General features: G+C 36.1%; 1 protein-coding gene across 1 annotated transcript; it reads left to right on the forward strand.

The window, feature by feature from the left end:
* The first annotated feature begins 134 nt into the window (after window positions 1–134).
* On the forward strand, window positions 135–27,073 carry LOC127880017 (neuronal membrane glycoprotein M6-a-like). The gene is made up of 7 exons (XM_052427225.1): window positions 135–231; window positions 7,098–7,254; window positions 8,033–8,192; window positions 8,875–9,040; window positions 12,168–12,262; window positions 15,027–15,092; window positions 20,372–27,073. Exons 1-7 carry the CDS (start codon window positions 228–230, stop codon window positions 20,510–20,512), a joined length of 789 nt encoding a protein of 262 aa, XP_052283185.1. The 5' UTR covers window positions 135–227; the 3' UTR covers window positions 20,513–27,073.
* Window positions 27,074–27,092: the final 19 nt, after the last annotated feature.

Genomic DNA, 27,092 nt, shown 5'->3' on the forward strand with positions numbered 1-27,092 from the left:
ATAATAAGAGTTTCCTCTCATGATGGTGCAGCTGAAGTTTTGCTGCATCGAAATCGAGATGCCGCTTCGCATTAATTTTTTTAAACTTAAAATATCAGTGTGTTGTAACCTTTATTGAGTAGTAGGGCATGAGATTTTGATCTGTCACGAATTCGGATAAATCACTTCCGCAAATTTTCACAAAACAATTTAAAACAATTTACAAAAAGAATATCATATAATTCAAAATGCGTGAGTGTTATACTTTTATATTTTTTATCAATCGCAGGTCTAAAGCTTGACACATACTTGCTAAATCATGAAAATGTGTGTGTGCGTTTTTTCAGGAAATTTAGATAAAAAAATTGTATTCCAAACAGCAACTAAGCCTAAGGTCCAGACATTAAAAGTAACAAAGAAAACAAATAAACGTTATATGGGTAACTTATTAAAAACAAATAAATGTAATTATAAAAAAATGTAGCATGTAGCAAGCAGTGTATATATTGTTTTGTTCAAGATTTTACATAGCCAAAGCAAAGAATATTTGATAGCCATTGACAATCGTATAATAAATGAGTCATTCTGCCTTGCCCCAGCACAGTCATTTTATTTCATCAAATCTACACCTAGTAAAAATAACTAGGAAACAGGTTTAATAGTACTGTCTAGATCTGTTTTCTAAAGCAAAGCCGACCAAAGTCTATACCAATAAACTTGAAGTTATCGGTCCATGTAAAAACCACATATGACTCATATTCAAGGATATGAATAAAAAGACAGATTATTAAAAAAATAACAGCAGTTCTTTCCACAGGATTTTTTCAGATTCCCCGCTGCCAATGAGTTGGGGAGAACTGTCCCCTCCATACTTTTTTATTACATTTTTAGAGACCAATTACGTCATTTGGTGTGATATGACTCTCAAAAACAACAACTATAAAGTATTTGATAAAGATATATTTATAAATTGATTTTTCATTGTTTAAAACATTGTTTTATAGATAGTATAATCTGGACTCGAACGATTCCCCATTACATCTGTATCAATCTGACTCTTTTTGTGCATACTTACTATTTTTTGAGTTTCTTTTAATTATCCAAGAATCACCTATATTCTATTTTTAAAAGCAAACTCAGGTAAATATTGACGATTAAAGTGCTCAAGAATTTCATAAACACATTTTTTTCTGAAGTATATAATGAATTTCGGCATAAGTGGCTGTTTTAAGGTTTGATGAAATACTCACACTTAAAATTCTTTAATCACCTGATGTGATGTGTGTGTATATACAACACTAGGTTGGCGCTAAGGAAAAAAACTTAGTCGCCAAATCTAGGGGGGTCCGGGGGCATTCCCCACCTGAAAATTTTTGGATTCTAGATCATCTGTGGTGCGTTTTGGGGCTATTTCATGAGCAAAATTAAGACTAGTTTTGTCTGAAATTAGCTATTGTTTTGCTTGAAAAATTTTCTTCGCTGGTGAGCCACTTGCTGACATTTTGCAGGCGATTTTTTTGTTTACACAGACACCGGTTGCGTAGTGATAATGAAACATTACCACCGTTAAACAGTTTTCAGTATATGTGGTATTTAGGTTAGAAACCACTAAAACAGCCCTCCCGTCTCGGTAGTAATTATACGACATTTTATGAAATCCAAACAATACTTTTTTTTGTTTTTTGATTTTGAAGAAATGCGTGAGAAATTACTTAGTCAGCATGAGACCGTCATTCCATGTCAAAAACCGTGAGACTCAGGGCGAAACCGTGAGACTTGACAGGTAGATGTTTCCGATTCTGCATTCACGTCTGCACTATTTTAGAAGTGTTCGGATTGCGAACCTAACATTTGGTCATTTCCTGAGCTTACATTATTCTGTCCGCTTTCTTTTCTAGAGAATTGTGTTAATTTCTGTTGCTTCGACTTTCCATTTTCGTTCGCAGCATTCATTTTTCCCAGAATTTGCAATTGATTTTCGAAATCAGTCTTTCATGTCGCATAGCTACCGTAAAGGGAAGTTACTCATATCTACTTTTTTAGCCAATCAAAATCGTTGTTTCATTGGAAATTAGTTTTCAGTGGCTATGTCAATGCCATAACTCTGCCCATCTGATTAAATGACAATTCCGTACTGGTCGATTCAATGACGTTGAATCGTAACATCTAGAGCATAGGCCATTACACGGCACGCTTCAGTGATTATCACGTAAATCTCCAAGTAACCCAAATATTCGAAAAGTCTGGTCGCAGTGTAAAGCATTACCACTTAAGACATTAGCCATGTGGATTATCGACCTAGGTCATCGTCATTATCCCCTGGGGCCTTTCCGTTAAGGGCAATCTGTGTAATCTTAGCGATGTTTCTGGAGTTTTATACGGTCTGAAAACAGGCATTTAGAGTGTGCATTTGTAAAGCATAGGGTCTATTTTTTTCAATCGCCAATTTCATGAAAATCTTATTTTTAATCGCCAGCCAGGAATTGTAATCGCCAATGGCGATTTTGGCGATCGGTAACGCTAACGTAGCAACAGTCAATTCAGCCACGCTTTCCATGCAAATGACATAACGTTGTACATGCTGCATTGTTTTCGCACCCTTTCTATTTAGACAAAGAATCTACATAATATAAATACGCACTGTTTATTTGAAACTAGAATTTGTCAACATCTTGTTAACATTTATATTCAGAAGTGTGTTTATTGATTAGGGCTGTAACGATACATTCGAATATTCAAATTACTTGAATATGGCTGTGGACGAATCGTATTCGTTATTCGCCACCTCCCGAACCGAATATTTGACGAATACAAACAATGTGGTTTAGAGTTTTAAAGTTTATTGATCTTATCTTTCCTTACAAATGAAGGTTCATACAATAAATCCACTATATTTAAATTTCCTTCTCCTTATTCCGGCGTTTTTCATCATGTTTACCCCACCCACTATGTTAAACAGTGAGATTATCAACAGGGCACTGGTTGAATATTTATGACATTGAATTGAAAAATCTTTCGATGGTTGTTTAATGTTTTTTTAGGTAAATACAAGTGATTTGATGCTCAAACATATACACAAAGGATTATCAGATGGAATTTCTTTTTTGTTTATCTTTACGACAATGATGGAGCCTAGCAAAGGGTCCCGATATATCGTTGACCCGCCTGCCAAATTACACGTTCTTTGTCTGGCACTACTTTGGTTTCCTTAATTGTTCTACTCAAGTATTTTATTGGTACTAGTCATGTTTTCAAAGTTAAGGCAGTTCTAGTCAGTGTTTTGTTATTTCAAAGTGTTATATTTCATATTTTCAGTATGCAATGATACTCAATTAATCAAATTGACAAATACTCATAGTTTCATACTATATAATGTCATGTCAAGTTGTCAGTATTACTTTTGTTAATTGAAATTCATATTCGCAAATAAATATTCGCATTCGCCACTCTGTATATTCGTGATAAGTATCGTATTCGTCACATGGTGTATTAAATGTAGTTACAGCCCTATTATTGATTACAATCGCGTTAACATTAACATTCTGGAGAGTGTTTTGGATTACACATTTATTTATTCTCATGGGGGATTTCAACAAAGCATTAAAAGCCATGTAACGAATTCAACGATAATTTGTTAAAATGCTCTACGAGTCGAAAAATGTTTTGACAGTATAATGCATGACACGCACAAATTTCCACGAGGATTACAGCCCGTTGCCATCATCAATGATTCTTCTAATTAACTGGCCAAGATTTATGTGGCAATAACATGTACATTGTCTGCATGATTTAAGTAACTACAGGTTACAAATGGCAAATTTGAGCATTTTTTATCAATGAAATGGACCAGAGTGGAATGTTTTTATCAACAAAAAATGACACAATATAGACACTTCAGGCCTATTCCTGGCCATTTTTGGAAAAAAATGCAATTTATATGAAAAGTCCACTGATTTGGGAAAATATAATTTAATATAACTCTGTATAATAATCCAAAAACATATTAATTTGTTATATTCTTTGTTAGTTGTTTATTAAATTAATTTGAGATATATTAATCATTAGAGAGTTCTTTCTAAAAAAAAAAATTTTTTTTTTTTTTACTTCTTGAGGGGATTTTTTCTACAAAAATAGGGGAAAAATATATACTCTTTTTTGAAGGGAATGGGGCTGAATATCGGCCCTGAAATAGCCATAAAAAACACTGTGATTGTCCAATACGATGACACTCCGCCTTTAGGCGTGCTTCAGCTGGGTAAAGCAATACATGCTATCGCGACAGAGGATCGTTAATTGGCTTTCAAAAGTTTCTACGAAGTCATTATCGCTTTGATCTTAAGAATGGCTAGTTGCAGGAACTGCTCAAATACACTGATCGGAAAAATTCAGGCGACCCACGGACTTTGATTTAGAAATTCAACCGCCCAGGCGAGGGACGGTTAAATGGCCTATGGAAAGCAATGTTACAGCAGTATTGATGTATTTGTGCTATGTTTTGATCATTAATTTGTTGGGTAATCAGTGTTCGAATTTAGCCACTGGACCGAAGACCAGGTCCACCAAAATTACCGACAGTCCGGTAGAATATTACAAATGACTGGTCCGATGGTCCAGTCAATTTTGGATGTAAAGGAATGTCCAAATCAAGTAATGAAATGAAACAGTAATTCAGTAATGAAACAAAGAAAACAATAAAAATAAAACACAAAAATGTAACTGATCACGACAGCTCTAAACTGAAAATAAACTTTCTGGATGTTTATGGCTAGCGCGCATCAGATTTGATGTCTCATTCATATTTAACGCTCTTGTCATTTTCGATTTAAAAGGTTAATCAAACAAAATAACACGTGTTTCGTAATGCCATTCATAAATTCCACTTTTAAACTATTAATCTTGTTTGTATTCATTAATTTATGATACATTGAACATTTTATGTGATACGTTTGACCCTTAAAAAAATGTTCCAAACTTACCCGATTTAAACACCGTGCTTTTCGGTTCCATATGTTTTCTTTTGAAGAGAATAAACTACTGAACAATCTACATTTGTTTAATATTTATTTCATAAGGTCATGTCAATAAACAAGTTTATTTGCAGAAATGTATAATCATAATAGTAGATCTAGAACAGATTCGTTAATGTCAAAATCCCATAACTGTATCGGTCCAGTAACAAGTGATTCAGTTCAGTAATTTTTGTACTCTTACTGGTCCGAATGTCCACTGCTCCAAAAAGTTATTTGGGAAGACTGGGTAATGATCCATACTGTGATACACAATGTTTTGTTGAATCTTTTCAAGTTTTCTCAAAATTTAGCATTTAACTAATCATGTTGTATGAAAAATAAAAGCAGTGTTCTTGTAAGTCAGTAGTATTTGCAGATATGAATTTAGAGGTACGAAAGGTATGATGTCAAGAAAAACAAAAAGTTTCTGCTGATCTTAACCGCTTTCAAAAAATTTATTCATGGAACAATATTCATATTGAAAATATATTTGAAAAACATCATAATCTGCTCATATTTTGTATTTTCAGTCTTATCTGCAGATGTGAGTCATATACTGTCTAAAGTAAAGTAATTTATGAAGTTAGTGAAGCAATTCAATCTTTACACCACCAGCCCTTCCACTAATAATTAATTGTGTGTGCAAGTTTGATTTTCTGACTTAATAATAATTGTTCAAAAACAACAAAAAGAACATGTGTTTAAAACGGGGTTTTTTAATATGAAGTCTTGATATGAAGCATGTTTAGGGAATCGAGGTAGTAAAAAACAGGAAAATAGTGAAAAATGTCTAAGAGTGTGTACTATAAGGACACCATTGTTGTTTTACCAAATGACGAAAGTTCCAGTGCTTTCATGGTTTGGCAAATCCATTCGCCCGCTTGTAATTACGGGTAGAAATCGGCTCCGGACGAGTGAATATTTCGGCAGCGCTTGTCCTGCAGGGCGAGTGGCATTGCTGGCCAAAAAGAGAAAACTGCCTTTTGTACATACAGAGGCTTGTTTGAGTTTAACAAAATGCCTTTTAGACTCTCCAAAGCTCCTAAAGTGTAATCATAATGATTGTGACCATGAGGACAAAATGAAAAACAAACAAGTGAAAAGTGTGTTAAAACAGTTTATAAGCTTTATTGAAGCTCGTGAGTTAACAGTTCTATATGAAAACCAATAGAAAACCACAATAAAACATATTAGTTCTGATTTATTGCAGTTTTTGAAAAAATTGCAAGGCAAGTACATATTTCATCGGGGCAAGTGAAAATTCTTAGCTACTCGACCCCTGACTTTCCACAGGTTTTTTCATACACCAAAGGGCTTTTTGGGGCAGGTTTGGGAGGGCAGCCCCCTTAATATGTTATTTTTTTGTTTAACAACATTTCTTTTTAATTGTTTTAATCCTTTCAGGCATAGTTATGCATAATCTCGTTTTGATCAATTCCCCAATACATCCCTATCAACCAGACTCAATTACTTCATACTTACTTTTTACCTTTCGATATTAATTACTCGATAATCCTGTATATTCCATTTTTTAAAGAAAATTGTGGTGCCCCGCTGACTCTGATTTGGAAATTAAAGCGCCCAACCCCAAGCGAGGACATGTGGAAAGCACTGCAAAGTTCCTTTCAAGAATTTTTTTTCCAACTTGCATTTTTATTCAATCACTGAAGTTTTATCAATGTTCATGGTCTTATCAGTGTTCATGTTATTTTAAAATCCATTTCTATGTATAAAATGTCTCATGACATTAAAATGCCATGAGATTGTCATTTCACAAATGACTGCGATTTTGTAGATAAGCGCCATACTGTGCAATTAAATAGTTATTTTGAGGTGTGTTTAGACACTGACAGTATTTTGTTAAAAGGATGAAATATTGTGAAAAAGTTGCAGAGATTGGTCAGGATCCACGCTTGCACCATATGGTATTGTTGCACCACCAAGCTTCAGAATGATTGATCAAATATTAGTACTTTTAACATGGAAACAGTATGATTAAGTCATTTTTGATGTACACAGTTTTCCATCAGACAATTTTTTTCAAAAGATATCTTCCTGCCCTTTGTCATTTTGTTTAGTCTGGCTTAATTCCTGCACTTTTATTTGCAGGGTTCACAGAAAAGATTGGAAATGTGCCATTTGCATCCCTTATTGCCTGCATCATTGTTTTTGCGGGGGTTGGAGTGTTTTGTGGGACGTTATATCGAGCCCTCACGATTATTCTGAAGTCAGTGATGGAGGAATTGTTTGGATTCACTGTTTCATGGTAAGATTTTTATTCAGCATAACATGGATATAAAGTACATTGTACCTTAAGGTTAGTTATATTTAGTTTATGCTGTGCAGTACTGTCTATTGGAAGTTTTAGAGTTATATGTAAAACCAGAACATCCAAACATGTTGTCATGAAGTTTTAAGTGTAATTGTGAAAAGTTTGAAGAAAAATGTAAGTGTACCAGGTATGAATAGGCTTATTATGAAACCGATTGAAAAATCTTTTACTGGTACTTACCTTAAACAAACATAGAATGTTACTTTATTTCCCATCTGAAATGCTCAGGACTTGTTTCACATGCTATCAAACTTCCAAATATGGGTTAAACTATTAGTCCCTGCTTTGCCAATAAATTGAATGTGAGCAAAAATTAGTTTTTATAAACACACTAAGTTTGTTAAGTGGTCCAATGTATGTTGTATACAGGCACATATCAGTTGGTTCTGTCGTTCATTCATTATGCTGACATGTTTTAAAATGTCCCTTTTCTGAAGTTAACTTTTAATGGTTTTCAGAGCATTTCTCATAAAAAAATGTTTATATGAGTGTTGCTCTGGGAAAACCAGGCTTAATGCATGTACTAAAAGTGTCATCTCCGATTAGCCTGTTCAGTTTGCAAAGTTTTATCAGGGCCGACGCTTTTATTGCATTTTATGTTTAAAGGAAGTCTCTTCTTAGGGAATATCTGGTTTAGGCAAAACGTGTTGTGCCTAATTAGCCTGTGCATAAAACATGCATTAAACCCATTTTCATTTTTTGTTGTTTCTAGGCTACAAGTGCTGCAGATTGTCTTCATCATCATCGCTTGTGTGATGGCGCTGTATGCGATCATGCTGCTCATTTTTGGCTTCCTGGCAACTGGAGCCACCAGAAAAAACGTGTACTCTGGAGCCAGTTGCATCATGGGAGGAAGGGTGTCGGCAGGATTTGTAAGTTTCTCGATTTTTTGGCAAGAAAAATAAGGCTGATGAATTAATTGATCAACTTTATTTCACAAAACATTTTTGTTTCATCAATGCTTTGAGAAGAGTTAAAAAAAACATATTCTCAATGATTCTACGACAGATACACTGCAGTTTGTCATATAATTTATGGAACAAAAATATCAGTTCATCTAGATATTTTTCAAATTGTCAAATTCTGTCTTCTGAGAAAATCTAAATTACAAAGGTCAAACTAGGCTGCTCAACTAAAAAGCTCCCCATCTGGATGTTAATTTGGTATGAACTTTAAATTATTTGCAACATTTCAGCAATCATTTTCTTTGGCTTGAGATTTATCTGGAGTTATTATGAACGTTTCAAGTTTAGGTATCATTAACACCAGGCATAGAAATTAACATTTTGGCCATTGTTGGCCACCTTTAAATGATTCTTGTAGAGAAAATATAATTAATTACCCCTAAAGTCTAGATTCCTAGCACAGATTTCAGGGGCTATTTTCTAGAGGATCCCTGCTAATTTTCTTGCTTGTACCTTCCTTAATGCATCAACAAAGAACTTTTTAAGAATTTAGCCTTAGAAAAAGGAATTAATTTTGATTTTCATAGTTGTGTGGTGGGTACCTATTTCTTGGAAGTGTTATCAAACTGCCTGGTTGTTTGCCTTCCAGTTCATGTTCATATCGTACATCCTGAACCTGGCCTGGATGGGTGTGACTGCCCTGTGCGTGATCCCTATTGCTGGCTACCTCATGCTGCGCTCCATCTGTTCCACGGAGGTCTACAGCAAGGACGCCTCCAGCCTCGGGGGATACTGCTTCAGTCTCACTCACTTTGGTATGGCAATGTAAATACAGTCTAACTTATGGTTGCAACCACCTGCATTAAACTTCCCGGTACCATGACTAATTTCCCTTCCCTTCTAGTAAAAATGTCTTTTATTAACAACCACCTCTATTCCCCGACCAATTAGCACATGCAGTCATCATAGTTTATTTTTGATAAAGTTTAAAGCATAACAAAACTTTGTGTGTGTGTTTTTTGAGTGTCAGTGCTTCAGCTATGTTGCTAAGCAACTGTTCCATTCACTGTATAGGTGTGAATTTAACAAACTTGAATGTTGTGTGTTGATTGTACGAATTGTCAGCCTTTGGTCTGTGGTAAATCAACACCAGTGTAATCAACATATTTATCATACTACATAGTAAGTGAAGATATCATATTATTAATTAAGAGGTCACTTACTCTTCTCTACAATTATGACACTATTTTAATTATATTTGATTAATAGTACAGGAACATTTAATTATAGTTTAAAATGAATAATATTTATTGAAGACAGCAAATGTTTCATATTTCTCATGTTGAGAAAATAAGGTTATTATTCTTACATGCGTTTACTCCAGGATCTAATATTTTTTGCTTGCTTGTGTTTTTATGCCCCCAAAGGAGGGAATATAGTGTTCGCACTGTCCATTTGTCTGTCCATCTGTCTTTCCGTCACACTTTGCGTTTAGGTTTCGAAAAATGCTCATAACTTCTATGTCGCTTCAGATGTAACCTTCATATTTGGTATGCGTGTGTATATGGACAAGGCCTTTCCATACGCACAAAATTTTGACCCCTTTGACCTTGAACTTAGGGTCCGCGTTAAGGTTTTGAAATCTGCATTTAGGTTTCGAAAAATGCTCATAACTTCTATGTCGCTTAAGATGTAACCTTCATATTTGGTATGGGTGTGTATATGGACAAGGCCTTTCCATACGCAAAAAATTTTGACCTTGACCTTGAACTTAATATAACTTCTATCGCTTCATATTTGGTATGCATGTGTATATGGACAAGGCCTTTCCATATGCACACAAATGGACCCATTTGACCTTGACCTTGAACTTAGGGTACGCGTTTAGTTTTTCGAAATCTGCGTTTAGGTTTCAAAAAATGCTTATAACTTCTGTCAAAGCGTTTTTCGGGGGCATATGTCATCCTATGGAGACAGCTCTTATTTGTATCAAAGATAAGTTAGTTTCATGCTGTTCAATATGCCCTGTGTATGATCACAGTTTGTTATGTTAACAAGTTTGTTGAGTGTAACCAAATTTAAGTTAAAGCAAAATGGTTAAGAGCAACTAAAAAATCGATAGTCAATATCCACTAATTATGTATATTAGAACACAACAGAATGTGCATTGACACAATTTACTTTTGCTATTGTGTTTATGTTACAAAATTAATATACAGCAAGGAGCACATTTTTAGGTGAAGGTATATTTTCTAAAACAATGCGAAAATGAATATGGTATTGGTTGTAGAAGATAGTTTTCTATTTATTCTGTCATTCATGAATACTATTGTACTGCAAAATACGCGCTCAGTGTTTGTTTTTTTTTCACCATTTTGGGAAAATTCGCTGCATTTTGACCCAAATTAGGAAATTTGTGTTGTTATTTTTTTTTTCCTTAAAAATGCTTTAACATTGAGAATAAAAGTTTTTTTAGTGTTATATATTTACTAAGGTTGATCTTATATAGCTGGATGCTAGTTGAAAATATTGTTGTGATCTAAATAATAAAAAAATGGAAACCTTCAAATTGGGAACGATTTGGGCCCATTTGGGAAAAATATACACTTTTTTCCATCAGGAATGGGGAGGAATACTGGACCAGATTTGCATTGAAAAATACACACTGGACACTAATTGATTAACATGCGTGGGAGTAATGTGGAACTGTAACACAACATAATTATTATGTAGCTTTGAATCTTTGATAAAACACATATACAACACGTTTTTTTATAGCTTGTGCACTTAAATAGAAAATTACATTAATGTTATTGTCGAATCACTAATTTCATAGAGGTCTAAGCAGCAAATATCAATTTATCATCTAGACATTGTAAGTGTTCATGCATATACACATGCTTTGAATTAATTTGAAAAATGTATAAACGTTGAAGTTCAGTGAGAACTTCAGTGAAGATGTTTTGATTGAAAACTGTTTATAAAAATAACAACCAGTTTTGTTCTCGACTGATTAAATGCTAGGTATCAAACATGACTTAGCAATGCAATCCACGCATAATTTAATTAGTTTGACAATGTAAATGAGCAGTTTGTATAATTTGATTAAAGCATTAGCATGTCAGTCAAACATTATAGGAAGATCAAGCAATAAATCTTTCAACTGAAGAAATAAAAAAAAAACTTTTTCAACATTGAATTTTGGTAGTTGAAATTGCATGAAATTTTCACCCCTCAAATTGAAGTGATTCCACAATAAAAAGGTTTTGCAAAAGTTGCTTTGTTGTTCTTGTTAAATATCTTGCAAGAAACACCCACAAGCCACAGTATAAATCCCATGTCTAATCATCTGATGAAGATATGCAGCTGGTTATAACAAACACTTCCATATGGTTTAGCACATGTGAAGGAAAATTAATTATTAGAAAATATACCTTTATGAACTAAAAAGACATATTTAACGGAACCTTTATTGTTCCCTTTTTATTATTTTTTCTAAATGATTTTGATTTTCACGTGTATGTTACAAAATCACCGGATAAGAAAATTACAACTAAACATGTACATGTACAACAAGAGACCAGTTGCCAAAGCAATTCAGCCTGCATAAGGAGATGTTGAGACGTCTTATAAGACCAACCACCACGGTCTCTAAAGACTGGTTACAATGTATGTAGATTAAAAAAAATGACAATATGCCTGCCTGTCTCTGAGAAAAGCGGGGTTAATGAATGTGCATTTAATATCATCTCAGATCAGCTTGTACAGTCAGCACAGTTTTGCTAAAACTGTAAATGTTTTAGTAAATAATTTTAGGTAGGTTGGGTGTCTTCCTTCAGTGAGATGTTACCCAAATCACACCTCCAACCCTGTGATTTTCATTTAACCTAAGTATGAAGTTCATAATTATTTATTTATTATTCAATTAATCTTCGTTTGCAGGTATCTACAGAAACCAGAGTTTCCCTCCAGGAATCACCCCACCAGGCCGGGAGGCACTGTGTGGTCACACTGAGCTGAGAAGGTTTTGTGATAATGTAAGCATTCTGTCAAGTCTTCCAATTAGCCTATAAGCCCGAAGCCCGAGTCGATTCTTGGGCCGGTCGGTCAATCCTAAATGCTTATAAAATAGCCCGACTGGTCGATTAAATATTTAAGCGTCATATCAATAACCTGATTTATACGTGTTTTTAAGAGGCACCATTAAATTTGCTATTTAAATGCCTAAAGTGACGTTATACGTTTTAAAAAATTGCATGAACACATGCGGCCGCCATTTTTCTCAACTGTCCTGTAAACATCCGGGTTAGTTGCTTTTTAAAGTAATGATGCAATTGACGCCCAATCGAGATGAGGTTATTCAAACTGAACATGCGTAGATAACGTTCCGGGATGTTCGAGCATCGGGCACTTTGTAATGTTTTACCAAACTAGAAGCGTATTTAATTTTAGAAGTGTTTTCCGGAAATGTATTTATAATTCATGAAAAATGGACGAAGTAATTTTTCAATAAGAATAAAAGAGTATGTAAGGGATATTGTACGTATTGGGTTAAAAACAAATTGATCCTTATTACAGTTAGATTTCCATGTGTTTTAATAAATTATTCTTGCATATAGGAAGACGTTTTTTCAACTAATTATTAATAATTGTAGTACTTTCGTTTATTTTGTTATCTCGTTCTGCCACGTGACCTACTTTGCTACTTATAATCTGTTTACGAATATACAATACTTTTCACGGTTGACACATCGGGAGTAAATTAAAGAAGCAGACTTTGTTACTTGGTAGATTGGGCCACATGCCGAAAATTCATAAATTAACCGGCGATTGTCCTAGTAATAATACAAAAATAATCTGTTATTTTAATAGGCTGATGTATTTTTGAAGTTCTTCGGATATTTTGTAAACATGAAAATAATTCAATTTGCTTTAAAATAAAACCAAACACCGGTCAAACTGATTAATGGAGTCATTGAATGAGAACATGTGTAATAATAAAGTTACAATAAACAGCATAATTATCTGGTGCATTTTGCATAAAATGCATTTCAAAAGGAAACAGAATACCCTTTATTACTGTAATCACATGCATCAGTTTTGACTAATGGAAGTAGATTTTCTGATTATTAATAACTATTTTTGTGTGCCTGGCAAAAAAGTCATATACTTTATATTGACCTATTCTGGCTATTGAACATGTCTTTGGGCTATTCAAAATTCCATCTGATTAGCCCAAAGAGCTATTTGGCTAAAATATTTAGCGTGAAGACTGATTCTGTCCTTTTAACCCTTTCCTACTCAGTAGCAAATGGCTCTATGCAACTAATATAATATCAGAACAGCCTACTTGTAACTTGTTGTCTGTTCAGGTTTTATGTTGTTTGCTGCTCATCAATTTTTTATGTCCCCCACTATAGTAGTGGGGGACATATTGTTTTTGCCCTGTCTGTTGGTCTGTCTGTTGGTCTGTCTGTTGGTCTGCTGGTCTGTCTGTTGGTCTGTCTGTTTGCGCCAACTTTAACATTTTGCAATAACTTTTGCTATATTGAAGATAGCAACTTCAAATTTGGCATGCATGTGTATCTCATGAAGCTGCACATTTTTAGTGATGAAAGGTCAAGGTCAAGGTCATCCTTCAAGGTCAGAGGTCAAATATATGTGGCCAAAATCGCTCATTTTAAGAATACTTTTGCAATATTGAAGATAGCAACTTGATATTAGGCATGCATGTGTATCTCATGGAGCTGCACATTTTGAGTGGTGAAAGGTCATGGTCAAGGTCATCCTTCAAGGTCAGAGGTCAAATATATGTGGCCCAAATCGCTTATTTTATGAATACTTTTGCAATATTGAAGATAGCAACTTGATATTTGGCATGCATGTGTATCTCATGGAGCTGCACATTTTGAGTGGTGAAATGTCAATGTCAAGGTCATCCTTCACAAGGTCAAGGTCATCCTACAAGGTCAAACATCATATAGGGGGACATTGTGTTTCACAAACACATCTTGTTATGTTGGAGGTTGGTAATGAAGCCTTTAAAACTTGAATCTAATAAATTAGATTTTAAGTTTGAATTTTATTATCCAAGGGATTGCAAATGCATCAAAGCACATATCTGAGTAGCATTACTGTCTACACTTTGTAAACACACCTAGGAATGGTACATGTTATCACAAAGTAGCCTGAACATGAATCTACTAATTTAAATTAAATTTGTAGGAAACATTATTAAAGGATTATGTTTCCCATAGTTGTAACAGACCCTATGGAGTATAAAGTAAACAAACGAAATGTCTGAAGGACATCTATTTACATGATCTTCACAAAAAAGATGTACAAAGAAAAAGTGCATAATCAAAACAGTTTAAGGTTTATGGCCCCAACATATTAATCAGCGTTAAATTGCTGTTGAAATTTAAAAATAAAATCTTATTTCTGCCAAAATGACATTGGATTATAAAACATTACATGTGTACGATTAAAGAGTTATATGAAGGTAATGCAATCTTTTTTTTCATATTTGTATAAGCATCAAATCGCAGTCTGTTCAGGTTTCGTGCTGTTTGCTGCTCATCAGTACCTGGTTGGAAATTAGGTTAAAAATAAAACCTTTAAATCTTCGATCTAGTATGAATGGTTTAAATTTCATTTGATTTTTTTATGGACCAGTTTAAAGGGTTAAGCAGGAGGGGCCTTCTGTATCACTTGCAATACTATGCAAGTCGTGTTCTGTCGCAATGAAACATGCAATATGTTTTCAACGAAATTTTAAGAGACACTCTTCTATGATTTCAGATTGAAATATCCGGGCCATTGTTCTGTGTGGCATTTGTTGGAGCAGTGCTGATCTGCCTTGGAATGGTAGGGTGTGAGTTCTTGAGCCTTGTTCTGGGAAAATTGGGTAAAGTGTTGTCCCAGATTACTCTGTTCAGACCACAAAGACTTATCAGCATCACGCTTTTTGCTTGTATGGAATTGTTTGTTTAAAGGAAGTATCTTCTAAACAACAATCCTGTTTAGGCTGAATGTGTGGTCCCTGATTAGCCTCGTACATTCCTGAATGTGTGGTCCCTGATTAGCCTCGTACATTCCTGAATGTGTGGTCCCTGATTAGCCTAGTACATTCCTGAATGTGTGGTCCCTGATTAGCCTCGTACATTCCTGAATGTGTGGTCCCTGATTAGCCTCGTACATTCCTGAATGTGTGGTCCCTGATTAGCCTAGTACATTCCTGAATGTGTGGTCCCTGATTAGCCTCGTACATTCCTGAATGTGTGGTCCCTGATTAGCCTGGTACATTCCTGAATGTGTGGTCCCTGATTAGCCTGGTACATTCCTGAATGTGTGGTCCCTGATTAGCCTCGTACATTCCTGAATGTGTGGTCCCTGATTAGCCTAGTACATTCCTGAATGTGTGGTCCCTGATAGGCTGAATGTGTTGTCCCTGATAGGCTGAATGTGTTGTCCCTGATTAGCCTCGTACATTCCTGAATGTGTGGTCCCTGATTAGCCTCGTACATTCCTGAATGTGTGGTCCCTGATTAGCCTGGTACATTCCTGAATGTGTGGTCCCTGATTAGCCTCATACATTCCTGAATGTGTGGTCCCTGATTAGCCTCGTACATTCAGGGCTCGAATTTATTTTTTTTTTCTACTTGCAAAACATTGCGAGCAGCTTTAATACCGACTCGCAAAATCAAAAACATTCTCGCAAATTTTGCTGGACACATAATTTAATATCGTTTTTTTTATTCAACAGTTAACTTTGCTTTATCTATCGTATTGTTATTTCCATCTGTGGGCAAAAAGAAACTACATGTTATTTTTCGCTTCGACGCCATGTATGTTCAAGTTCAATGAACACGTGTGAATTAGTCGACTGTTTAACGTTCTTTGTACCAATACCATCCTCGTATCTGTACTATAAGTATACCAGTCTATATACAAGGTGCGCGTTTCCGCATACGGGTATTAGGACGTTCTATGACCTATGGTTTAGCGTTCAGGACGTCGAACGCATTTAGCAATAATACTGTTTTTTTTTCACTATTTCTCTACTCGCAAAAAATTACTAGTGGCTGAAAACTTAACTCGCAATCGGTATTTTTCACTCGCATTTTGCGAGTGTGCGAGTGTTAATTTCGAGCCCTGACATTCCTGAATGTGTGGTCCCTGATTAGCCTAGTACATTCCTGAATGTGTGGTCCCTGATTAGCCTCGTACATTCCTGAATGTGTGGTCCCTGATTAGCCTCGTACATTCCTGAATGTGTGGTCCCTGATTAGCCTCGTACATTCCTGAATGTGTGGTCCCTGATTAGCCTCGTACATTCCTGAATGTGTGGTCCCTGATTAGCCTAGTACATTCCTGAATGTGTGGTCCCTGATTAGCCTCGTACATTCCTGAATGTGTGGTCCCTGATTAGCCTAGTACATTCCTGAATGTGTGGTCCCTGATAGGCTGAATGTGTTGTCCCTGATAGGCTGAATGTGTTGTCCCTGATTAGCCTCGTACATTCCTGAATGTGTGGTCCCTGATTAGCCTCGTACATTCCTGAATGTGTGGTCCCTGATTAGCCTCGTATATTCCTGAATGTGTGGTCCCTGATTAGCCTCGTACATTCCTGAATGTGTGGTCCCTGATTAGCCTCGTACATTCCTGAATGTGTGGTCCCTGATTAGCCTCGTACATTCCTGAATGTGTGGTCCCTTATTAGCCTCGTACATTCCTGAATGTGTGGTCCCTGATTAGCCTCGTACATTCCTGAATGTGTGGTCCCTGATTAGCCTAGTACATTCCTGAATGTGTGGTCCCTGATTAGCCTAGTACATTCCTGAATGTGTGGTCCCTGATTAGCCTAGTACATTCCTGAATGTGTGGTCCCTGATTAGCCTCGTACATTCCTGAATGTGTGGTCCCTGATTAGCCTAGTACATTCCTGAATGTGTGGTCCCTGATAGGCTGAATGTGTTGTCCCTGATAGGCTGAATGTGTTGTCCCTGATTAGCCTCGTACATTCCTGAATGTGTGGTCCCTGATTAGCCTCGTACATTCCTGAATGTGTGGTCCCTAATTAGCCTCGTACATTCCTGAATGTGTGGTCCCTGATTAGCCTCGTACATTCCTGAATGTGTGGTCCCTGATTAGCCTCGTACATTCCTGAATGTGTGGTCCCTGATTAGCCTCGTACATTCCTGAATGTGTGGTCCCTGATTAGCCTCGTACATTCCTGAATGTGTGGTTCCTGATTAGCCTCGTACATTCCTGAATGTGTGGTCCCTGATTAGCCTAGTACATTCCTGAATGTGTGGTCCCTGATTAGCCTCGTACATTCCTGAATGTGTGGTCCCTGATTAGCCTCGTACATTCCTGAATGTGTGGTCCCTGATTAGCCTCGTACATTCCTGAATGTGTGGTCCCTGATTAGCCTCGTACATTCCTGAATGTGTGGTCCCTGATTAGCCTAGTACATTCCTGAATGTGTGGTCCCTGATTAGCCTCGTACATTCCTGAATGTGTGGTCCCTGATTAGCCTCGTACATTCCTGAATGTGTGGTCCCTGATTAGCCTAGTACATTCCTGAATGTGTGGTCCCTGATTAGCCTAGTACATTCCTGAATGTGTGGTCCCTGATTAGCCTCGTACATTCCTGAATGTGTGGTCCCTGATTAGCCTCTTACATTCCTGAATGTGTGGTCCCTGATTAGCCTGGTACATTCCTGAATGTGTGGTCCCTGATTAGCCTCGTACATTCCTGAATGTGTGGTCCCTGATTAGCCTCGTACATTCCTGAATGTGTGGTCCCTGATTAGCCTCGTACATTCCTGAATGTGTGGTCCCTGATTAGCCTCGTACATTCCTGAATGTGTGGTCCCTGATTAGCCTCGTACATTCCTGAATGTGTGGTCCCTGATTAGCCTAGTACATTCCTGAATGTGTGGTCCCTGATTAGCCTCGTACATTCCTGAATGTGTGGTCCCTGATTAGCCTCGTACATTCCTGAATGTTTGGTCCCTGATTAGCCTAGTACATTCCTGAATGTGTGGTCCCTGATTAGCCTAGTACATTCCTGAATGTGTGGTCCCTGATTAGCCTAGTACATTCCTGAATGTGTGGTCCCTGATTAGCCTCGTACATTCCTGAATGTGTGGTCCCTGATTAGCCTCGTACATTCCTGAATGTGTGGTCCCTGATTAGCCTGGTACATTCCTGAATGTGTGGTCCCTGATTAGCCTCGTACATTCCTGAATGTGTGGTCCCTGATTAGCCTCGTACATTCCTGAATGTGTGGTCCCTGATTAGCCTCGTACATTCCTGAATGTGTGGTCCCTGATTAGCCTGGTACATTCCTGAATGTTTGGTCCCTGATTAGCCTAGTACATTCCTGAATGTGTGGTCCCTGATTAGCCTCGTACATTCCTGAATGTGTGGTCCCTGATTAGCCTAGTACATTCCTGAATGTGTGGTCCCTGATTAGCCTAGTACATTCCTGAATGTGTGGTCCCTGATTAGCCTCGTACATTCCTGAATGTGTGGTCCCTGATTAGCCTCGTACATTCCTGAATGTGTGGTCCCTGATTAGCCTCGTACATTCCTGAATGTGTGGTCCCTGATTAGCCTAGTACATTCCTGATTGTGTGGTCCCTGATTAGCCTCGTACATTCCTGAATGTGTGGTCCCTGATTAGCCTGGTACATTCCTGAATGTGTGGTCCCTGATTAGCCTAGTACATTCCTGAATGTGTGGTCCCTGATTAGCCTGGTACATTCCTGAATGTGTGGTCCCTGATTAGCCTCGTACATTCCTGAATGTGTGGTCCCTGATTAGCCTGGTACATTCCTGAATGTGTGGTCCCTGATTAGCCTCGTACATTCCTGAATGTGTGGTCCCTGATTAGCCTCGTACATTCCTGAATGTGTGGTCCCTGATTAGCCTGGTACATTCCTGAATGTGTGGTCCCTGATAGGCTGAATGTGTTGTCCCTGATAGGCTGAATGTGTTGTCCCTGATTAGCCTCGTACATTCCTTAAACCAAACAATTTCATAACAGTGGATAAGGGTCATCCCTGATTAGCCTGGTACATTCCTTAAACCAAACAATTTCATAACAGTGGATAAGGGTCGTCCCTGATTAGCCTGTAGTAGACCATGCAGGCTAATCTAGGATGACATTTTACACACATGCATTAAGCCCAGTTATCCTAAAATCAGGCTCATTTGATCATAGATTAATTTGCACAAAGTTTATTGTAGAAAACACGCAGTGATAATTTTTCATTTTTAACCAATGAGTTTTTAAAGTGCACATGTGCTGAAACAATGAGCTTTTTCCAAAAACAATGAGCTTTTTTGGTTTTCAAATTATTAATAAAAAACTTGAAACATCAACGAATTTTTAATAATTCATAAACATTTTAATTTCTAAAAGTAACTGTTATAACTAAAAATACATAACATTAACACTGAGTTCCGAGTTTGTTATAACTAAAAACACATAATATTAACACTGAGTTCCGAGTTCAACTCTTTTAATAGAGCCATTTAAGCAAAAACTTGTTTGAAATAGTAGATGTACTTGCCTCGCTGACCCTCTCGGATGATGCTACATATTACTTTCGGCAATGCCAAATGCAGCCTTCAAAGTTAATTGATCTTGATAGGGTTTGAAAAAATTTTGGGGGTGGCATTTTGACAGTTCAGAAAGCGAAAGCGGATGCGAACGTTTGAATGGTTCTATGTCGTCTTATTTAACCTTATAGTTCACCCACAATGCAGAGAACCAGTATGAAACGCAGATACTAATGACATAGTATGATGTAGTACACATATAGCCGGTGTTACAGTAAAAATTAAGTTTTGCGTTCCGATAAAATGTGGAAAAATTCAGGCCGTGTTAAGTATTGACAAGTGTCTTTCCGATTTTGTCTTTCTTGAGAATCAATGCGCTTTTTTAGACGCAGATATTTTTGTTGCCTGCGCTTTTGGTAATTTTTAATGGGCAAATAACGCAAAACGCACATGAAAAATTATCACTGAACACTATGAAATATTTTGCATAAATTTGAAATGTTTTGTAAAAAACTTAACGCGGCTCAAATTATCAAGTTTGAAACCCACATAAATAATGTTCCATATTGCAGCTACACTTCATGGTGAGCCTAGCAGCTAACTACACAAGGATACGTATCTCAAAGGAGCTCACAGACCTTCGTGACGCAGTCGACGTGGAAGAGCTCGAACTCCACTCGAATGACATTGACAAAAACTCGTCACAATACTGACATACGTCCCGCTGGCTGGACCCCGAATCGAGGCTGACAGAGGAACCAAGAGGACGTCGGGACGATCAGGGGAGATGATATTACGACGAGGATGGTAATAGCGTATACTCCGATGAAGAAAGCCTTGATGACGGTAGACGATAATTTTACCTGACCAGAAAACATTCTTGATACATATGGGTTTGGTTGACTGAGGTTTATGGGCATAACTGCCGTATCTGGTTTATCTTTCCTCTGGCAGGTATTACAGTTTTGCGCTGAACACTCAGATGTGTTTATACCAGGGCTGGTTCAGTATGTGTGTGTATGAGATATAAGCATCATATGTGTGATGTCATTTTTATTGGTTGTAACAAGCAGCAGAATTTGTGTTATTTTACTGGTTTTATTAATTTGCCAGTCTTTTATAAATGTATTGTGCAATTACATTACTGTGTTGTTTAATGTTACTACATGCAAGGTAAGGGACTTCAACTTTCATCCATCACTTTTCAAATGGATAGTGTTTTTTCTATTTGAAAATGTAAGTGTGATTTGTTTGAATTCTCTGAAAAGGATATATGGTAATAGCTCCATATTAAATATAAAGTAAGCATGCACACACATTTGATATGTGTTAATAGAGAAAGGTCATTAAACAAATTAAGTGATTCTTGATACTTTGGTTATACTTTATACTGTACTAAATGTTGATTATCTAAATTTAGAAATAACTCTAGAAGAAACACAAATGTTATAATAACTATGTTATCATACCAGTCCACCAAAGTTCGGTTTGCCTAACGTATCAGTAAACTTACAAAGAGAAATACAAAAATATAAACAATAGTCGAAAACAAAATAATATAAAACATGTTTGTTGTTGTTGTAAATAACTATATCTGTTGTGAGTATAGATTATATAGCAAAGTTTTTGTAAAAGAAGGTTGTGACATAGGTTGTTGCTTCTATAACACATTTCTAAAGATTGTTATGAACATTATATTTGACACTTCACTTCACTGTTAACATTCCTTTTTAAAATGTAAATCATCATTCCAATGGCATCTATTTTATATTGTGAGCTCATCATTTTTAGGTATTAGTATTCAATGTCATATATAAAAACAAAAGCATGCAGAAACATGTATCAACGTTTTTAAATTAGGCTAATAAATGATTATTAAACATGACTATGAATTTAAGATTTAGAAACGCCATATATCTCCTTTCATTTAAAACACTGGCCTTGTGAACTGTTTGACAGCAATTTTCGTTTGTGGTGAGTAGTAAACAAAAAGTAATTGATTAACTATTGCAAACTATCTCTTAAAGTATTTTGATTTCAAACTGGCTTTTATAACAGTTATTTTATGTCTATTTGATGTGCTGTTTTATATTTTATTTTAAAGTGTTTTATAGTACTTTGCAGAAATTTTACTTTTTATAAATTTCAAATGATTTTTAATTTTTAAGCTTATAAAATAAGGATAAGTTCAGTGCAAAATATGTTAATGTTGATATGATCAGATAAGTATTATACAATAATTGACAAAATTGACATGATGGTTATTGAATATGATCTGATATATCACTTGATAAAAGGCATATATGTTTTTGAGCCAGTGAATATCATATGGTTCTTATAGCAGTTAATGAATGTTACATGACATGACTTACTATAAACTGGTAACTTTAAACGGAAATTACACTGCTTACATGTATACTTAAAATGATGAAATGTGCAATTAACATTGCTCTTTGTGAATTAAGTCAATATATGCATATGGGATGTGTTTGCACACATGTTATTTAAGTGTCTATAAACAGGTACTAATGCCAGATATTTTTAGACCTGACTTTATACATTAGAAAATATATTGTAGTTCTTCAGCCACTGTTTCATTGGGGCACATTTAACACAGAATTTGTCAGGGTTATGTAGGTAATTTCTGGACGTTTTTTAATGGTTAATTATTTTTTTAATCTGTATAGCTAAAATAAATTACCAGTACCATTTTGTCTAATGATTAAATGATGAATTGTTGGATGTATGTAACATATTGAAAACATTAATGAACAATGACATTTTAATGATTAACTGTTAATGTAACATAATAGCTAATGTACAATTCACTACACAAAGTGTTCTTAACCATCGTTGGGGGGCAGATGTTTTATAATATGACAAAAATATACTGGGCATAAAATTAGGATTTTCATGTGCATGTGTAAGTCATTTTATTTCACTTAACAACATGTGCATGCCTAAAATAGCACACATATAATCATTACGTAGTAGTTTTTATTAGCTCACCTGAGCACAACGTGCTCATGGTGAGCTTTTATGATCGCTTTTTGTCTGTTGTCCGTTGTGCGGCGTCAATATTTGCCTTGTTAACTCTCTAGAGGCCACATTTATTGTCCAATCTTCATGAGATTTGGTCCGAAGATTGGTTTCAATGATATATTGGATGAGTTCGAAAATGGTTACGTTTGCTTGAAAAACATGGCTGCCAAGGGGCGGGGCATTTTTCCTTATATGGCTATATATGGCTATAGTAAAATCTTGTTAACACTCTAGAGGCCACATTTATTGTCCAATCTTCATGAAACTTGCTCAGAAGATTTGTCCCACTGATATCTTGGATTAGTTCAAAAATGGTAACCTTTGCTTGAAAAACATGGCTGCCAAGGGGCGGGGCATTTTTCCTTATATGGCTATATATGGCTATAGTAAAATCTTGTTAACACTCTAGAGGCCACATTTATTGTCCAATCTTCATGAAACTTGGTCAGAAGATTCATCCCAATAACATTTTGGAAGAGTTCGAAAATGATGCCTGTTGGTTGAAAAACATGGCCGCCAGGGGGCGGGGCATTTTTATTTATATGGCTATATATTTTAAAACCTTGTTAACACTCTCGAGGTTACATTTATTGTCCAATCTTGATGAAATATGGTCAGAAGATTTTTCTTAATGATATCTTACATGAGTTCGAAAATGGTTACGTTGCTTGAAAAACATGGCCGCCAAGTGGTGGGGCATTTTTCCTTAACACTCTAGAGGCCACATTTATTGTCCGATCTTCATGAAACTCAGTCAGAAGATTCATCCCAAAAATATATTGGACGAGTTTAAAAATGATGCCGGTTGGTTGAAAAACATGGCCACCACGGGGGCGGGGCTATTTTCCTTATATGGCTATAGTAAAACCTTGTTAACACTCTAGAGGTCACATTTATTTTCCGATCATCATGAAACTTGGTCAGAAGATTTGTCCCAATGATATCTTGGATGAGTTTGAACATGCTTTTGGTTGCTTTAAAAACATGGCCACCAGGGGCGGGGCATTTTTCCTTATATGGCTATAGTAAAACCTTGTTAACACTCAAGAGGCCACATTTATTGTCCAATCTTAATGAAATTTGCTCAGAAGATTGGTCTCAATGATATCTTGGATGAGTTCGAAATTAATTATGTTTGCTTGAAAAAAATGGCTTCCAAGGGGCGGGGCATTTTTCATTATATGGCTATAGTAAAATCTTGTTAACACTCTAGAGGCCACATTTACTGTCCGATCTTCATGAAACTTGGTCAGGAGATTCATCCTGATAATATCTTGAACGAGTTCAAAAATGATGCCTGTTGGTTGAAAAACATGGCTGCCAGTGGGCGGGGCATTTTTGCTTATATGGCTATAGACAAACCTTGTTAACACTCTAGAGGCCACATTTATTTTCCGATCTTCGTAAAACTTAGTCAGAAGATTTGTCCCAATAATATCTTGTTATCTCAGGTGAGTGACTTTGGGCCTTTCAGGCCCTCTTGTTTTAATTTTCATTAAAATCTCAACTCTCTTTTTAACACTAATGAAATTATGAATAAAGTGTTCATTTGTATGCTATGATTACCGGTATATGTAAAAATGGTTTTTATAATAAAGATATTGAAGAATGTCGGAATAATCATCACTCATCTGCAGAATTTGATTTCTGTTACTTAAATGTCACTATAAATTAACCCTTAAGAAATCACTTAAATTTTGTGATAAAAACGGATTTCTAATATAAGTTTCAAACATAATAGTATGTTTATTATAAAAATATGTTTATAAAACATGTTTCCCAATTCACCCTGTTATTTTATTTTATCAACCAGCAATGTTATTGTAATAATTTAAACTTGATAACTATGTTTGGTATTTATAAAGTAACCATAATAGAATAGCTAAAAACTTTAATCTTAAAAGATATTTATGTTTATATTGTTGATGTAATCACATTATTTAAGGGCTTTTGTGTGGTTAACAGACACTTTTTATGCCCCCGGATAGAATGATCGGGGGTATCTTGTTTTTGACCTGTCTGTCTGTCGTTGTATGTGTCTGTCTGTCTGTCATTGTATGTGTGTGTCTGTCCCAAAACTTAAACCTTGGTTTATAACTCTTGCAATATTGATGATAGCAACTTGACATTTGGCATGCATGTGTATCTCATGGAGCAGCACATTTTGAGTGGTGAAAGGTCAAGGTCGTCCTTCAAGGTCTAAGGTCAATTATATGGCTTCAAAGTGGCGCAGTTGGGGGCATTGTGTTTCACAAACACAGCTCTTGTTAAAAATGGAAAATTGAATAGGAAAATTGTATTAATTCATTAAAAAAGTTGTGCTTTTATTATCAAAATAGGTCACGGAACTTTATTTAATTGGTTTAAAGGCTTTTTTTCATTATTTTAAAATGTACTTTGTAATATTCAAAATATGAATACCGGTACATGTAAAATGTAATGCACCACAGCTCTATACATTGATATGGAAAGATATGCTCAATAAATAACTTTCTCAGTCTGATAATTAATTCATAGATTGGATATAATTTTCAACTAGCAAGTTGTGCTATATGATAACAATGACAAAATTTGCAATTCATTACAATTCAAAGCACAAATCATAAGACCATACATTACTTCTTATCGTTCTGATATCTGGACCTGTTGTATATAAGCTTTCTGTGGTTGGTAATTTATATATTTAGCTCTTCTGGCCATAGGCCATCAGAGCTTATGGGATGGTATGGTGTCTGTCTGTGTGTGCGTGCGTTAGACTTTCTCTTGTATTTCCGATAAAGTCCACAGTTTTCATCCGATTCTTTTCAAACTTGCTCACGACAGTGTCTTAATATTTATGAGGACTCAGACCCTATTGATTTTCAGGTCACTGGGTCAAAGGTCAAGGTCACAGTGACTCGAAATAGTAATAACTTGTTTATCGGATAAAGTCCACAGTTTTCATCCGATACTTTTCAAACTTGCTCAGTGTCTTTATATTAATGAGGACTCAAACCCTATTGATTTTCAGGTCACTGAGTCAAAGGTCAAGGTCACAGTGACTCGAAATAGTAAAATGGTTTCCGGATAATAACTCAAGAATGCTGAGGCCTAGGATCATGAAACTTCATAGGTACATTGATCATGACTGGCAGATGACCCCTATTGATTTTCAGGACACTAGGTCAAAGGTCAAGGTCACAGTTACTCGAAATAGTAGCGTGATTAAGTACACAGTTTCCATCTTATTTCAGGTCACTAGGTCAGGGGTCAAGGTCACAGTGACTCTAAATAGTAGCGCGATTAAGTACACAGTTTCCATCTTATTCTTTCCAAACTTGCACAATGTTTATACCAGTAGAGCGATTCAGGCCCTCATGGGCCTCTTGTTTTAATATGGAGGGTTGTGTGTTGACTTGTATCTTAAATAGAAGTGAGCAACACTGGGAAAGCCAGGCTTAATGCATGCGTGTAAAATATTGTCCCAGATTAGCCTGTATGGCCTTCGGATTAGACTAGATTTGCATTTAGGAGAGACTTCTTTCAATGAAGTATTCCATGAAAGCAGAAAAATGTTGCACATGCATCAAGTCCAATTTCCCAGAGTGCTTAAAGGGACTGTTGTCGACCAAAACCCAGTTGCACTTAAAATAATATTTCTTGGTAGAAATGACCTAGACTAAGAAATGCTTAGACCTTGGCATGTAATAAATGAATGCAGATACACAATTGTGATAGTATTACACCTGTATTAACTGTTTTGATCCAACACATAACATATATGCATATTTTATTTTTAGACATGTGTTTGAAACTTTGTTCCCTTTATAGTCTGTAATGAATACATAGGGCCTATACTGTAAGTAGACACAACAGTGTCTAACTGAACCCTCAACATCACATTGGAGCATGGTGTATGTGAATAAATGAGCCTAGGTCTGCGAAAAACATGCTGTATGCATGTGCGTAAAGTTTTGTCCAAGATTAGCCTGTGCAGTCTGCATATATGTTATTTATATGGTACTTTTTGTTATAATAATCTTTTTAGTAAAAATCCAGTTAGAGGGAAAATATAGTCCTGATTAGCCTATTCCTAATGCACAAGGGTGGACCACACTTTTCACACATGCATCAAGCTCTGTAATATGCCTAATGCACAAGGGTGGACCACACTTTTCACACACAAGGGTGGACCACACTTTTCACACATGCATCAAGCTCTGTTTTCCCAGAGTGCGGCTCAAATAGTTGTTTGCCTGGTTTTGTGTTGTT

The sequence above is a fragment of the Dreissena polymorpha genome, chromosome 4, assembly GCF_020536995.1.
Source record: "Dreissena polymorpha isolate Duluth1 chromosome 4, UMN_Dpol_1.0, whole genome shotgun sequence".
NCBI lineage: Eukaryota > Metazoa > Mollusca > Bivalvia > Myida > Dreissenidae > Dreissena > Dreissena polymorpha.

What these genes read in the sequence shown, in the direction of transcription:
- LOC127880017 (XM_052427225.1), top strand. An exon ending in TTTGGATTCACTGTTTCATG is followed by an intron (nt 7,255 to 8,032) that starts GTAAGATTTTTA and finishes TGTTGTTTCTAG; the next exon opens with GCTACAAGTGCTGCAGATTG. An exon ending in TGAGAAGGTTTTGTGATAAT is followed by an intron (nt 12,263 to 15,026) that starts GTAAGCATTCTG and finishes CTATGATTTCAG; the next exon opens with ATTGAAATATCCGGGCCATT.